At 37.2% G+C, this 16,421-nt stretch overlaps 1 protein-coding gene across 1 annotated transcript in view; it reads left to right on the forward strand.

The window, feature by feature from the left end:
* Positions 1-16,421, forward strand: part of NKAIN3 (sodium/potassium transporting ATPase interacting 3) — a 221,528-nt gene that overhangs the window by 194,912 nt on the left and 10,195 nt on the right. The window contains exon 5 of the mRNA XM_063300241.1: positions 13,894-14,001. Within this exon, the coding sequence (XP_063156311.1) occupies positions 13,894-13,965 (72 nt within the window). The 3' untranslated portion in view covers positions 13,966-14,001. The remainder of the gene's footprint in view (positions 1-13,893; positions 14,002-16,421) is intronic.

Below are 16,421 nucleotides of genomic sequence, written 5' to 3' on the forward strand. Positions count from 1 at the left end.
CCTCATTGGAAACAGCACCTGTAACCAGAGGGGAATCAGCGCCAGTGTTTCCTATCAGAGGGGACTTGGTTCCTGCACCCGCTGCCACCTAGGATCTTCTCCTCGCTGAACCCAGCAGCCTCAGTCTCACGTCCAGCTTCGGACCTCTTCGTCAACCTTGTGTGCATTCCAGATGTGCTTCCAGCCTTGCTTTGAGTTTCCAGCCATGTCCAGAGTCTCCAGCCCAGCCTCATCATGCTTTAAGCCCTCAGCCTTGTTCTGAGTCTCCAGTTCAGCCTTGTCGCATTTCTAGCTCCCAGACTTGTCCAAAGTCTCCAGTAGAGCTTCATCGTGCCTTTGACCTCCAGCCTTGCCTTGAATCTTCAGCCCGGTCTAGCTGCACTCCGCTTGCCCAACACTGTTCAGGAACTTTGCATCTGTCTTGTCATGAACCAGGTTTGCAACCTTGCCCAGAATCTGTGGTCCAGTCCGGTCGTGTGTCTACTCCTTTGCCTAGTCCAGAACCTCCAGTCCAGCCTTGCCATGTGCCTAGCTCCCAGTCCAGTCCGGATTCTCCAGCTGAGTCCAGCCTTGCTTTGAGTTCTCAGCCTTGCTCCAAATCTCTAGTCCAGAGTATCCAGCCCAGCCCAGTATCTCCAGATGAGTCTAGCCTTGCTTTGAATTCTCAGCCTTGTTCTGAGTCCCCAGTTCCAAGTATCCAGTCCAGCCTGAGTCACCCAGTCCAGTCCAGTCTGTCGTTAGAACTAAGACTTGTCCAGTGGGTCCAGTTCGGCCTCACCCAGCATCCCAGTGCCAGCCTAGTTTGAGTGGTGTTCCAGATCGTGGTCATTCGTTCCCAGATCCAGTAGTGCCACATGCCCTAGCTTCTCCCAGCCTTCCAGCCTCCTTCAGTGAATCCTGTTCTGCTGTTTTACTACAGTCTCTTCCTGCAACCTTGCCAGTTTCCTTGTTTTTTTCATATTAAATCTGCCTGGCCGCCTTGTAGTCTGAACAGAACAATGAAGGCATGACAAGCCATATGCATTATGAGCTGTATGTAACCTATTATCTGTACTCACATACCATATTTTTTAGATCTATATTTTTTAAGATCTCTGTTGAACAAGAGTTTCTTGCTTCTGATCCACTGGCAGGGAGATGTGTAGATTTATCCAGGCAGCAAGAGAAGAGAGAAGAGAATATTTATTTATTTAACGCATTTCCACCGCCCATCTCAACAATGACTCTGGGCGGTAGATCAGGGTTGAACTGTGGAGTCCTTGGTGCTCTCTGAGCTTGGTTGTTTGCTTGCAGACATTTCATTACCTAACTAGGTAACATCATCAGTGCAAGTGAATGTGGGGTTTGTTCCCTGTTTATATACAGTAGCTTGTCCTACCAGTTTTGGTGAAGGTGAGGTTTTCTCCTTGATAGTTCCTTGATTAGGGTATTGTTTTCTGCTTGATTGTTTGTCTGGTGTCAATCCCTGCTTATTTGGGCTGCTGGAGAGGATGTGTTCTGGTCTTGATGGACAATTACCCTCTGTACAGAAAGTGGAATGCAATCAAATTATAAATACTGTAAGCCTTCCCACATTCCTGGTTCCATCCTCATTGCAGTATTAATCTTTCTGGTTTTTACATAAGTGCAGAAATAAACACTGTATCAGTCTAAGCAGCAGCTTGCCAGCCCTCTGTTCTAAATCTTTGTTCAGGTATTCATTTTTGTAGTGCCCTTAATCCTGAAGCTGCTCCTGGCTGGCACATTGCACTGAAGTTGCATTAACATGTCAGGGATGCAGTATTTGATCAGAAGTGCCTTTTGAGAGAACTAATCTTTCCTTCATGCAATTACTTTGTGCTGTTCTTTTCTGCTATCACCCTTTTATTCCTTTCCTTGACACGTGATATCCTCTAGTTTAACTGACAAATATTGAATATTTCAAAGGCAGCTTTCGTCTTTAACCAGCTAGAGAATTAGGGCATTTAGAATCTATTCTTCTTTCTTATAAGGAAGTGCTCAATTATATTGTACTCCCTCTTCTGGCCAATAACATATTTAAGTTGTCTGTTAAGAAGAAACTGAATTTCCCTCATGGCCTTTCCATTATCTGGCTTATCAGAGTATCACTCCTTGAACTACATGCCTCACTTCATTATATTTTTTCATCCCATTTCCCACTAAAGTGTTCACTGAAGTTTTCTTAGTACAGATATTTGGATGATGCATGATATAACCATGGGATAATACAATTTTACTTATTTCCTTTCTCTTCTTCCATTTTTTACTTTGATGTTCTAGGCTCTGAACATTCCTTCTACTGAGCTAGAGTACAGCATATGAATTCAGATGCAATTAATGTGCAATCTCAGTCTTAGTTATGTGGATCTCTGTTGCGCAAGATTAGCCAGTCCTCTAACATCTGTTGCATTGGAGCAGAATGTGTAGTATTTCACCCAAATTAAAATTATTTAAACCATAAGTAGGGGAGAAAACCCTTTTCTTATTCCTGGAAAGGCCTTTGATGATATTTATTAATCAATTTTCCATAGAAAATAGGATTTCTTAGTGGCAGGGACACAATAATCAGTCATACTACTTTGAGTTTGAAATACAAAAGCCATGAGTCATTTATTAACTGTGGTTATTTCAGGCCATAATTGAATCTTGAAAAGAAATTTAAGGTTTACATTCTCTTAAAGCAATTAATAATTTCCATTTGAAGGCAATGTGTATGTTTAAGTTGCAGAACAACACAGAAAACAAGCTTTATAGAAGTCTCTGAAGCATTCTTGGAAGAATTAAGATATTTTTAGTTCTTATCTTTTTTTCCCCCCTATACTCATATTTACATAGCCACTATTTCTCCAAGAAGTTTTACAAATATCAATTTGTACACTATTTGCCCATTTTAAAGAAACCCAACAATCATGTTATAATTAGCTGTTCTCTGCACTTATTTAAATGAGAACATACCTACATAATTAGGAAATTGTCAGCTGTGAACCTGGGAAGGTCTTTGTAGGAGTTGGGCATTGGATATCCCAAAAAAAGAAAGAAAGAGAAAGCTAATCTTATGAAGGAAATTAATACTGAATTTGGTGCAGGCCGGTATGAGGAATAAACAGCTAAAAGAGTTTAAGTAGAACAATGTTCCTGACTTTTTAAGCAAGCCTGGTAGGCTTGCTTAAAATGGGATGAAATGGGAAATGGGATGAAAAAATATAATGAAGTGAGGCATGTAGCCATGGCTAAATTGGCCCACCGCAAATTCACTTATTATACGGGTCAATGGGCACTTGATTGCAGGATTGGCCCTATCATTGGGCAACATGAGACAACTGATTTTTGGTTTTATGAAAAGGAGAAAATCGTTAAAACATCCACTGATACTGATTTAGTTACAGTCTTGCTCACAGCTAGATCTTTTGAAAGAATTTGACAGAAAATGTTTATACATTTTCATTCTGACATTAATAGATCCAATCCCCATTCCATAGTACAGTAATACATAAATAACAATAAAACTCTCCAGTAATTTTGCAAAAGTTCAGCTTTTCAGAGTTCACAAGTGGGAAGAGTCAAACATATATAATATAATAATATGCCCTATTTTCTATTTTAAAGCACTTCATTGTGTCTTTAATACAAGGCTTCATGTATTTGATTTATCAATAAAACCAGAAGACTAATATACTTTATAGAGTTCAGTAAGAATGAAATTAAAAAATGTGTTTTACCTCTTCCTAAAATGCTATCCTTTAGTGGATGTGTAGCTCATGTATGAAATAGCTTTTTCCGGAAGTTTTATTTTCAACCTCACTGAGATATTCAGAAGATGAACTGCTGGATAATTTTTTGAACAAATTGCAAAAATCAATGATATTGATATTTAGAAAAGCAAAATAAAGTATAATTAAGAGTTCTGGTAAGGGAAATAAATAGGTTATTTTAAAAGTACAGTTAGAAAGAGAATGATTATCAAAATTTTAAAGACATTGTTTATTGATGTTTAGTCAGTGAAATATTTGCAACATGAAGACACATTGCAGATCTAAGGGGAAAAAAAATCAGACAAATGGGTGTGGGGAGAGCAGGACTTTGACTCTTGTAACATCAGTGTCCACATTACATTTTTCCAAAATATATCCAAGGGATGATATATCTGAGCAAAGAAAATCATATAGGCTGTGACATGCAAAATCTTTCTGGTAGCTTCAGTGCAGAACATACTATCAACCAAATCATTTTGCATGCCAGGAGACCCTGATTCATTATAAGAGCCTCTGATACAGGGCTGGGTCACCCTCAGTACTTGTCTGCAACTTAAAGCATTTCTCTGAATAATGAATCTGGACAGCAAGTGAGTCCAACTTTGCTTGCAAGAACAAGGAAGCCAAGATCATTGCTCTAAACCCAGCACAGGGAAATAAAATGTTCTCAGCTGTAAGTTGTGACATTCTAAAGTAGTATAAAAGAACACACTGGGCTACTTATGACCTACAACGGCATCTCTGAGATTCATTAGGCAGTGCAGTCTGGCCGAAAGCATTCCAGTGCTGCTCTTGATAGCTTTTCTGCCCACTGGAAATTTTACCCTCAAGCCATCTAGCTCACATTTGAAGTGGAATACCTGTGTAGACAGATACTTTTGTTATTTTTGTGGATGCCCCCTTATTTTTCTTTCACTTGGTGGCCAAATGTTATATATGTATGTATATGTCTCTGTGTGTGTGTCTGTATCTGTGTGTAGCCATGTGCGTATTAAAATATTCAGTATTTATCAGGATGAAATACAGTGGCCAGAAGAGAAAATAAAATGTTCTCAAAATAATAACAACAATTAAAACACCTGGGATGAGAGTTATTTGTCACTCATGAACCCTTCACATTCATCAGTGCAAATAAGCATCTTATCTTCTTTTACATTTATGTAATTAGAGTGATTAATGAAGAGGTGCCTACGTATACATGTATGAGTGGGCATAATACATTGGTATAGCATATGTCTACTGCAAAACACAGTTCAAAGTAAATTAAGCCCTCCCTGCTTTTATAAGTAAGTGCAGAGATATTTATTCAATACTGGGACCCATCCTGAGAGATTTATTTTATTAGAGGTACATCTACCTCTCTTTCTTGTTCATATGTATTACCTATCCACCATTTTATTTATTTATTTATTATTGACTTTTCTATCACCGCCCATCTCCCCCTAAAAGGGGGACTCTGGGCGGTTTACAATAAAATTCACCTTAAAAATCTGACATCATAAAATCACCAATAATAAAATAATTAAAATATAAATATAAAATATAAAAGTGGGAGATTTCCATTTATCCATTTATCCTGAGAAGATCTCTCAAGATAGAACTGAGAGATAATGACTGGCCCATGTGGTAACTTAACTGTATCTGGTGGGCATTAAGCAACAAAAGGTTGCAACAGTGGATATAACAGGATTAAACCTGCTGGTTCTTCTCCTAATCTTACATATTCATCTGGCAATAAAAAGAATCTATGTGTTGGAGTCCTTGGTGCTATCTGAGCCTAGTTGTTTTCTTGCAGATGTTTCATTGCTAGGCTAGGCAACGGCTTCAGGTGTTTCATTGGCAGGTTTCACTAGCCTGGCAATGAAATGTCTGCAAGAAAATAACAAGGGTCAGAGAGCACCAAGGACTCCACAGCTCAACCCTGAGCTACAAATATTCTCTTCAACCTATACGTTATACATACAGTACCTGAACATTCAAGAGATGAAATTCACAGCTGTGAATACAGAGTCAATACATATATTTCAGTTTCAACTGAGTGCGCAGATGTCAGACAGGATGAGGACATCAGCTTGTTCTGTTACATGTAACCCAGATGGTATTATTACCTCTGAAAAGGCAACTGTCAGACATACAAAACCAGGATTGTAAACCATCTGTAACCTTGTTTGGGGAACAAAAATTTGAACATATAATTTGAGAAGAATGTACAAAGATCTGAGTTGTGATCCATTTTGATATTTGTCTTTGCAACTACCAGCCTCAATCTTATCTCTACTAAAGATAGTTAAAATATTTTGTGTTGTATGGTATAGGTTAGGATAGTATTGGTGAGCCCTAGAGTTTTGGGTCAATTATGGGGCAATTTAATATACAGTTGGGTGAGATGTGGACTATGAAAATTTAATTGGTTATCCTGCTGCATATCCAAGAAACAAAGAAATTCTAGGGCAGCAAAAACTTGGGAATTGTTGACATCTACCTGCTTGAATATTTGAAACAGAGGGTGAGCGAGTAAAAATTACATGATGTCTATTAATTGGGACTTTGGATTACTTTCACCCTACCTTTAATCACTGCTTGAAGATGACAAAAATGGATGTGCTCTAGCCAGGAGATCCATAGGATTATCTGGCTGCCTTGTATATGATAGACCATTTAGCCACTCCCAAAAATCTTAGGAAGCCCAGGAGACACCACATGGAGGCAGTCTATCAGTTGTCCCCCATCTTGAGTTTAGCCCATCTTGAGCCATATCCCTCCTTCAGATCTCCAGCAGAAGAATGCTCTTCTCCGAGAATATAAAACTCTGACTCCCATACATGGTGATATAGCAGAATTAGGAATAAACAGATTGCAATCTAGGCATCCACCTATGGCTACTGCCAGGGAATTGGCTATAAAAATTTTTCATCTCCTCAATTCCTGGAGGCAATCGTGGCAAAAAACCTGCCCACAGCGTTGTCAAAGCCTACCCTGTATTACAATGAAACCTCCTGCTTTTGATCAGCCATGCAGAATATGGTCAACTATCAATAGAGTACGTACTAATCATGGCAGGTGTGCAGATTCCCTATATAAATGGGGTAAGATACCATCTCCAAGGTGTGACTGTGGGCTGACAGGCAAACTGTTAAACACATAATACAAGCATGTATGACTAGAGCCTACGACAGGAACTTTGCTGATTTTCTGATGGCAACTGATGCTGCAAAAGACTATATTTGTAATCTTAATGTTTGTTTTTAGTTATAAATGTTTATATACCTTTTTATATTCCCATTTTTAATATATTTGTAATATGTATTATGTGCTGCCATATGATAAAATAAATAAATAAATAAATAAATCACTGCTTGATGACAATCATTTATCTTTTATCATTAAACACTCAGGGATTTTGTAAGATCCCCAAGTTGCTTTTCTTGAAGAAATTGACCTTTCCTTTTCCACTACTCTGGACTGAGGGACAACAGAAAGATAATTTCCAGATAATTTTTGTTGCTTCTATTTAATCTTGAATTTAAACCAGTTTAATGTAAAGCATTTATCATAATGAGAAAAAAAAAACCTTCCAGTGACTTAGGTTAAAACTTATTTTCTTCTGTTGATGAGATGTTAAAGTGAAATTTTCTGTACAGTTATAAACTTAAGGCATCTACTAGGAACTTTCTGGATGCACTGGGTTTTCAGTGACTTCCAGGGCCAAATGGGTATCTCTCTGGTCCTAAGACTTTCTTCTGAAGCATTTTGATTTACTCACATTTCTTGAAAATCCCACTTGAAAGTTTCCCTAGGGTGAGGTGAGGTGTGGTGTGGTGGCTAATAAAATTGGCCTGGGAAATGCAGAGAGAAATGCTACAGCTCATTAGATCATAGAACATTTCCTGAGATAAGTTGTCTGATACTGCCTGAGGTTTCCTTTACTGAATCCCCTTTCTTTGGCATGTAAGGAGAACTGGATAGGAAGAAATAAGTAATTCTTCAATGATCAGTCATTATTGAAGTTGACTGAGCATTTATTTTCTACAGTCCATTATGCCTTGCTTGTAAATTAATGTTTTTTTTTGAAATAGCATAGTATTCCATCAGCTCTTTAAAATCAAAAGAACCCTACAGCAACTAGAGATTTTAAAAAATGAGACAAAAATGTTCTACACCCAGTTAAAACAAGCTATTAAGACTATATAGGCATTCCTTTGTTTCTTGCAAAACTATTTCCAGCATCATGTGGTTTCTTTAGTGCATGGAGAGGATATGATAGAAGTTGAATCTGCCCTTCAGCTTTAAATAATTAATATGGTGGTTTACTCTTTATGGTAAGTTGGTAGTGGGTAGTGGTACACTATGGAAATTATAAAATTCTAAATATACCACTACAGATTTTGTAACATGTATATTTATCTACCCATCTACCCACATACTTGCATAGATTGCATATCCATTATGCTATTTCCTTTCAGAATAAGCAACATTATGCAGAGGGCAGATAATGATCTTTTAAGAAAGAAAAGAAGTAGTAATATTACAGCATACTATTCAAGGCAATTTCTATAGGATTGTCGGTTTTGATTCTCCCTCCTGAATCATGTTGATATACTTAGATTCTGAAATAAATAAATAGATGTGTTGGAATCTTTGTCCTCATCCTTGAGGAGTTCAGCCCAAGTGTCAACTCTTTGAGCATTCCATGCAGAAAACTGGCCAAAGTCAGATGGGGGATCCTTTGAAAGGGTCAGAAAAATTATACCTTTTTATAAGAAATAAATAAATTATGGAGGTAGAGGCAATGTTTGCTCATGTACCCACTGATGCATCCCTTGGTACCTACCAAGCTCCTTCCAGCTACTTTTCCCCCAGATTCTTTTAATTAGAAAAAATAAAGCTGGCATATTGAAAAATAGATATCCAGCCTCAGTATCCTCTTTATGTACAAAAATGCACCTGGTGTTATAGTCCCAAAGGCATTCTTAGCAGTAGAATATTGAGCAGTGTCAGGCTTTATTTGGAAACGTGTATATCTGGCCAGAAAAATGGGTAGTAGAGAAGATGCACAGGAGCTGGAAGAGATGTTGTGAAGGAACCTTCCCATCTGGTAATGAATGCTTAGGGACTGGACTCATCCACCATGGTAGATATTTCAGGAAATAGTCATGCCATGTAGCACTTTTGTGAAAATCCCCAAACATAGTTTCAAAATTCCAGGGTACTATTTTGTCAAAAAAAGTTTCCTGTCCCTAAACTGCATGAATATATTGGGACAGTTATGATTGTTATCCCAATTTACAGTATGTTTTTCTAGTAGGGTCATGAAGATGGTAGTGGTGGTGGGAAGTATGAAAGTATTTAATGTTTTGTACTGATGATTTACTCAATTTAAATTTGTTAATCTCTTATGTTATTATCTTCATGTGGATCTATCTTTGTAGTAGACTTCTATAATAAACCTATTTGTGATCATAATTTTCCCTAAAACGACAAAAAGTTTATGGTTTGGTTTTTCTTTTTCTTTTTGTTATGTTATTATAATACTAATCCTGTGGTTGTAGGCTTCTATTTTAGAAGAATCGACCAAAAAAAAGTATAAATTTGGAAATTTTTCTCAGAGCCTTCACGTTCTTTTGTTTTACTGGTAAAACACAAGTACAGTACGTTTTTGACACACTGAGGTTCATTAAATTAATCATTAACATGGCATCCCTGGTTAGAGAAATAAACCCCTTGTATTAAAAAGACAAGGTGTCTGTCAAAGAGCTTGAAGCAACGATGGGTTGTATCAACTGGACCATAAACAATAGCCTGATCTAGTAAGATGCCTATAATCTCTTTTTCAATTTAACCTTTTAGGCTTCTATGCTTTCATTCACTACATAAATAAGATAAGGAACAGTATTATCTGTACCACAGATCGCTATTAGGAAGAAGTCTACATAGATATAAATTTGAATCAAATATGTTAATCATTCTATATATGTTAGAAGGGAAAGATTATCTATTGATTGATTGATTGATTGATTTGATTTGATTTGATTTTTATCCCACCTTTATTATTTTTATAAATAACTCAAGGCGGCGAACATACTTAACACTCCTCCTTCCTATTTTCCCCACAACAACCACCCTCTGAGGTGAGTTGGACTGAGAGAGAGTGTTATATCCTATCCTACAAATAAATTTAACACATAAACATATACCCCAAAACTCAACTGATCACCACCACCAGTAGATATACTGATACTTTACAGCCATGCCAGTTGGCAATTTTTCAGTATTACATTTCAAAAAATTAATATACTGGCTATGGAATGAAAGATTACTACCATATAACTAAACATGTAATCCAGTTGTTTTAGCAGAAACACTAGGGAAAGGAACCATTTTCATCCATTCTGGTGGGTCTTACCTCCAATTTAAAATCCTCCACAGAGCTGTCCCACCGCCACCGCTTCCTCCTCCAATGTGTAATGTAGGAGCTCAGCGGGCTGGAAAGCGAGATGCTATTACCAAGGAGTTATTTTGGAAAGCAAAAGTCATGGAATTTATTCATATAAAACTTTCTGAGGAGGGGGAGCATTCAGGAATTGACAGTTCTGGCATCAGATCAACAGGACCCATCCAAACAGTTGCTCAAATCACAGTCTTTTGGACAAGTGACAAGGCGATGGTGGTTTGTCAGAGAAATCATACTTTATTGTTGCTCAGATTTTCATTTTGAGTGGCATTGTATGTGATAATGCTCTCTCTTTCAAATGACCATGTTAATTTTTATCTTCTTTCCATTTGCTGGTTTAACCGTATTTCAATTCCTTTCCTTTCCCTTCATATGATCTCCTCCCTTCCTTTCACAATATATTATATCCCATTTTAAAATTCTACTTAAAGAAAACACATTTTCAGTTCTACTAGTTTTTATTTAGTTGTCCTCTCTCATTACATAATGAGTAATGAGTAAATAATATATGTTTGAAAAAAATCCAGTTTATAGAAATAAACAGCTGAATATGACAAAGATGGGGAATTTGGCCAGTTAGGTATGCCAATTATGTAAGCGAAATAATAAACCCACTTGTAATCAATCTTGCTGAAACTGTGAAAACATGAGCCAACTAATTTTGAGTTCTGGATGCATTGCTAAGGTATATGCAAGAGACATGGGAAGAAAAACACAACTTTTACCTTTCAGAGAAGTTGCGTATTTGGATAAGGCATGGTGTCTCATTTGTAGGCCAAATATATTCACCTTTCTGAGTTAACCTTATACCCATATTAAAACATATATCTTATATGCTGCATTTTTAAAAATCATGCAAAACATCCCTGCAGTTATGGCAAATTCTCCATCAGATTATTTACTGTGTAGTTACTTTATTGAGTTTTAAAATAGCCTAAGGATTTCTTCTGAACCACGAAATAAAGAAATTCAACATTTAGATATCCCTACTAATAAAAAACCATCAATATGGATCTTCTAGGAGAGAGATTTTCTCCAGGGATTTGCACTATGCCCTATAAATTCCAATAAACTTTATTTGAGAAGCAGATAAGTTTGGCTTATTCAAGCAGAAGAGGAAAAAAGTTCTTGCTGCCAGTTTGAAAATTATGGGAAGACAACACAGATGACTAACGCATACTGTATATCAGACGTGATCACCTGCGGCCCCTGAACCACTTTTCTCAGTTGTCAGAGCCTGCAGCACCATACATTTTGGAGTCCAATTTCCAGTCATTTCAAACTGGGAAACATAAAAAAACTGTAAAGTAAACCTAAAAGATCTAATGTATCTCTCAATTATACATCTTTAATTAACTTTCCCTACTTCCAAGGCTCTACTTCCAAACCAACATTTTTTTAATTCTCAGTTTCAATAGGAAGCATATATTTGGAGTGCACTATCAGGAATGCAAGAAAATATTTATGAGACAGTGTGAGATAACCATAATAACACATATCAGAGACTTTAATATTTAACTCCAAAGTGGAGGACCGCACCAGCATGGGCAATAGTGAGAAATTTTAGGAGCTGTGATTCAGCCATACCTGGTGGACCACAGAGTTCCATTCTTGATCTAAGTGTTGACTGGAAAAATTAGCCAGTGGTAATTGGGTATACCAAGTTTTACCTTCTTATCAGTTAATAAGTTAAATTGGGTCTAGGCAAATTGCCAGCAAATGCTATTTGCATGAAGATACTGGGAAGCCAAGCAATGCACAGCAATTGTCTCACTGCAGATTAATTATTAACCTAACAGTTAGTTAGACTTTTGTGAGTGCAGCTGTATTAATTAAATAACAGTTGGGTTAATCAAGATAGGTAGCCAAAGTAATTTGTTGGAATAAATATTTTATTACAATGGCCATCAATAAAGCAAAGAAAATACTAATAATTCCCTTGCTACTAAAAGCTACTAGTCTATTTATATATATTTAAAGATCACTCCATTTGCAGAGTTTTACATTTGCTATTGGGTAGAAAGGATATTTTCAGTCATTCATCTAATTATTGGTAAGGTTTTCTTTATTTAAATTGTCCCAGATATTGGCAACAACACCATTTACCAGTTTAACTTTTTAAAACGATTTCTTTTGCTTTTCTTAAGAAAGTATGTTTGGTTTAGTATAAGTTCATTAGATAAGTGTGATTCATGATTGAAGAAATTATATTGGTCATGCAGGACCAGGCAGTTATTTAAAACCTTTCTCCCTTGTCATATTTAAAGATTATCCCATATTTCTACATGCTAGCACTAAAGAGTAACTATCCATTGTGGGAACTGGCTGAAAATTATGCAAGTTTAAAGAAATGCTGATCACACTCCCAACCTCTACTGTGCCTCAGCAGTGAAGCAGAGAAGGGGTTCTCTGGTATGAGAAGTGGGATGCACACACTTGTGTGGACAGTCAGAATGGTCTGAGGCCCATGTGGTTAAGCAGAAGCCTGACTGCCACTTCTGATCAAGTTTAAGCAATACCTTGCCTGAGTGCCACATTATTTTTTGGGAGATTATTTCTCTAGTTCTGAACTTGATTTAGCAGCGTTGGTTTAAAAAAAATTAAAAAGTTAACATGGGGAGGAGAGAAGTAAGGGGAACATCTGCTCTGGTGACACGAACTGGCAATAGAAGAGCTCTTTGGGGCTGGGAGACCATTTGTGCAACCAAAAGGATCTGCTTCCCTTCCCCTCCCCTCCCCTCCCCTGCTCCAGGCACACATGGGTAGCAAAAAAAGTGGGGGGAATGGCAATTTTTCTTCCAGCTCTCTGGTCCTGTAGATGGATCATTCCAGAATCAAAGGAGGCATTTTGCTTCCATACGCTGCTTCTCCGGTCACCCATGGACAGAGGGAGAGGGAAAGAAGAGATCTTTCTTCCCCTTTTCTCCCCACTATTTCTCTTGCCATGGGGGAGAAGAGGGGACATAGATCTTCTACTGTCAGATCTCCCATCCCACAAGCAATCACTCCATAGGATCAGAGACCTGGCAGGAAAGGAGCCATTCTTCCTACGTGACAGAAGTACTGAAGAGGAGAGAAGGGGAGGGAGTCTTTTGGTGCCAATTCTCTCAGTGCAGAGTGGTGGCTGGAGTGCCACTTCCTTTGTTTCCCTTTCCTTGGCTGTCTGTGGTTTCACAGCAGGACCTTCAGCTGAACCACAAACCACGTGCTGCCAAATGCAATTTCTGGCATTACCCTGTGATGAAGCTGGCTGTGGATTCCCTGTGTGGCTGCCAGCAGCAGCAGCTTACCTTGGTGGGGAGGAGTTGCATAATTGCAATACAGCTACAGAAAAGGTCTTAAGTCCTAACCCAATCTAAATTCGGTAATTTAGTGGGGTACTTATAAACAGAACTTACGATGGCTGTTGCAAATTCTGAATGGATTCATGTGGGGAAAAAGTGGTTTTTCAAATACTCTGCTCTGAAAACATTAATTTCACTGGAATTTTACTTTGCATTACTATGGATTTGTAGCCAAAGTATTTAATATTTAAAACTGATGATAAGTCTTCAAAGTTCCTGTAGTTCCACTTCATTTGCATATTTGACTACATTTCTGAACTAGATGTAGTTTGGCACATACATTTGAACATTTAAAGCATGTAGTAACTGTAGTAACAGTTTTCCCACTTTCTTTTTTCTCTCACAGTTGATTGGTTTTGTTTACGCCTGTTATGTGATTAGTGTTTTTATGGAAGAAGAGGACAGCAGTAAATACTGATATACACCTCCTGATCTCTGGAGCCACGACCTTGGGGTGAGACTTAGTATTGCACTCATAGCCAATTACGTGGAACTGGAAAGGTATATTTGAAAAAAAAAATCATTCTTCCTTTGGACCCAAGTAGCTTTCTTTTAATTCTGCCCTTTTAATCTGGGCGATACACATCAATAAGTTTACGTATTTGCATAGCTTTTATTTGTTGTTCTCCTAATTCATGCTACGTTAATATTAATGACTTATTCTATTTTTAATTTCATATGAATGATCTGCAGTGTTGTATTACGGTTTGTTATTCCCTATGAAACTGCCTTGAAAGAGTGATATGCATCCTAAATGGTACATTAAAATATAATAACAAAACCCATAGCAGTGGTAATCTCGAGTGGGCATACTTTTCAATTAGTATTAAGAATGGCATCTTGATGGACAACTCTACCTTTAGTGCAGCAGTAATTTCTGAAATACAATTTAATCCTGATGTACATATCAAAGCTATCTTGCAGTTGTCCTCCATTTTTCTGCCCAATTTGAGGTGTATTTTATTAGTTCTGAGATCTGACAGATAATGCCAAGTTTTAAAAAAGGGACTAAACCAATTTGGATGTACAATTTCCTTCTGGAGGTACCAGTTCCTTCTGTTCTGTTCTGCTCTACTTATTTTACAATTCAGCCTGATTCTTGAAAAAAATATTGTTTTGGCTCATGTTCATACTTTGCTAATTTCTAAACTGTTAATAACTAATATAGCTTCAAATAGTATAGATACATATACAACTTGTTCTGCTTTAGAAACCATGGACATTGTATATAAACCCTCGGTTTAATTCAGCCTAAAATAAATCTGCAGTTATTGGCTTTTAATATTTCCTGAAGTAAAATATGTTTGCATAATTTTCAACTTCTTGGACTGAAATCTGCCAGGAAGGCTTAAAAAGTAATAACAACTACCTTGTTCATTCTTATGCAAGGCTTAAGAAGATATTGATCAATCAATGAATATATTTCCAAGAGCAATAAACATACAAAGAAATGTTCTGTCAAGCTATTCTTTCCTGGCTTTGATGTCATGCTGCTATTGAACTGGGAACATACTGCATTTCTCACTTTAGAGGTTTGTATGTACACATGATTCATTGCCTTTTGAGAAGGGGAGATTTTAGTGGGAAAGGCAAGAGATTGCTGCCATGAAATCACAGGAAAAGACACAGCTGCTTTCATTAGTTGCTGAGAGGTGCCACGTTTGCACCTCCATGTAACTCCAAATCAGTTTTTTGGAATAAAATCCAAAAGCTTCAGACTGATGTTCAGAGTAATTAACTTTATTTTTAAGAAATATAGTAAACCCAGTGCATTTCAAAACATCACCTTCTGCCATTCTGTTTATTGCAGGTAGGCTGCTATTACTTAATATATTTATTTATACCTAGTATCATTTTGAGAATTCACTTCTTTCTGCTTCCAGCACACAAAAAAATTATCTTAACAATGCAGCCTTGTTTTTCATTCAGCAGCCTTAGTCAGATGGTAATTACATTGTGCACAGCTATGTATGGAATAGAATAGATTACCAAGTTAATAAATCAGGTCCTACACCTAACATGCCCTAACCATAAATTATCTTAATTATATACTTGGGATTTGCTTTAAATTTCCAACCAGGAAAACAGTTTTGTTTAAAACATTTGTTTAAGAATCGTACAAATGAAATTGGTTTACAATCCTGAGTATATTAGTTTGTAACAGTTTTTTGGTGTGGGGGGGTGGACTTTTGCTGTTTATAGCATTTTAACATTTTAAAAAAGAACCTCCCCCCTTTTTATTTATGGATGGATGGATGGATGGAAGGAAGGAAGGAGTTTACAGCATGATTGTGCTATTGCGGTCAAGGTGTTGGATTAAGCCTTGGAAGATTCAGATACAAGCTGAGCTTCAGCCATGGAAACTCACTCAATGGCTTGGAACCAGTTACTCTGTCTCTACAGAGCTACTGTTGTGGGGGTAAAATAAAGGGAGATTCCCAGATAAGCTGCCTTAAGCTCCTGGAGAAAAAGTTGGTTATAACTACTGTAATAATACATATGAGAAAGGGAGAGGATATAGTTGATTCACAGAGAATCAGCTTAACATTTAACTGTAGCAACTTTTTCCTGCCTTAGGATATTTAGAACTGACAGAAATTGAGCTGCCTGGAAAATCTCTATATAAATGTCAGGAAGAGAAAAAAGGCACTATTGTATTTTACTTAGGACACAAGACAATTTCAGTTAGAAAAATAACAGGAACGTGTGTGTGTGTTTGTGTGTATTAAATAAAAATTGCTTTCAGAAGGAATAAAACTAAAATTTCAGAACAAGAAGAGACGGAGAGAGGGTTTTTTTAAATTGTTTGGATACGTGCTTTCTATTCTGAAATGCACTCAGTGAGTGCTTTTTCTAGAAGATTCTTGATTTCCT

The sequence above is a fragment of the Candoia aspera genome, chromosome 3 (genome assembly GCF_035149785.1).
Source record: "Candoia aspera isolate rCanAsp1 chromosome 3, rCanAsp1.hap2, whole genome shotgun sequence".
Taxonomy (NCBI): domain Eukaryota; kingdom Metazoa; phylum Chordata; class Lepidosauria; order Squamata; family Boidae; genus Candoia; species Candoia aspera.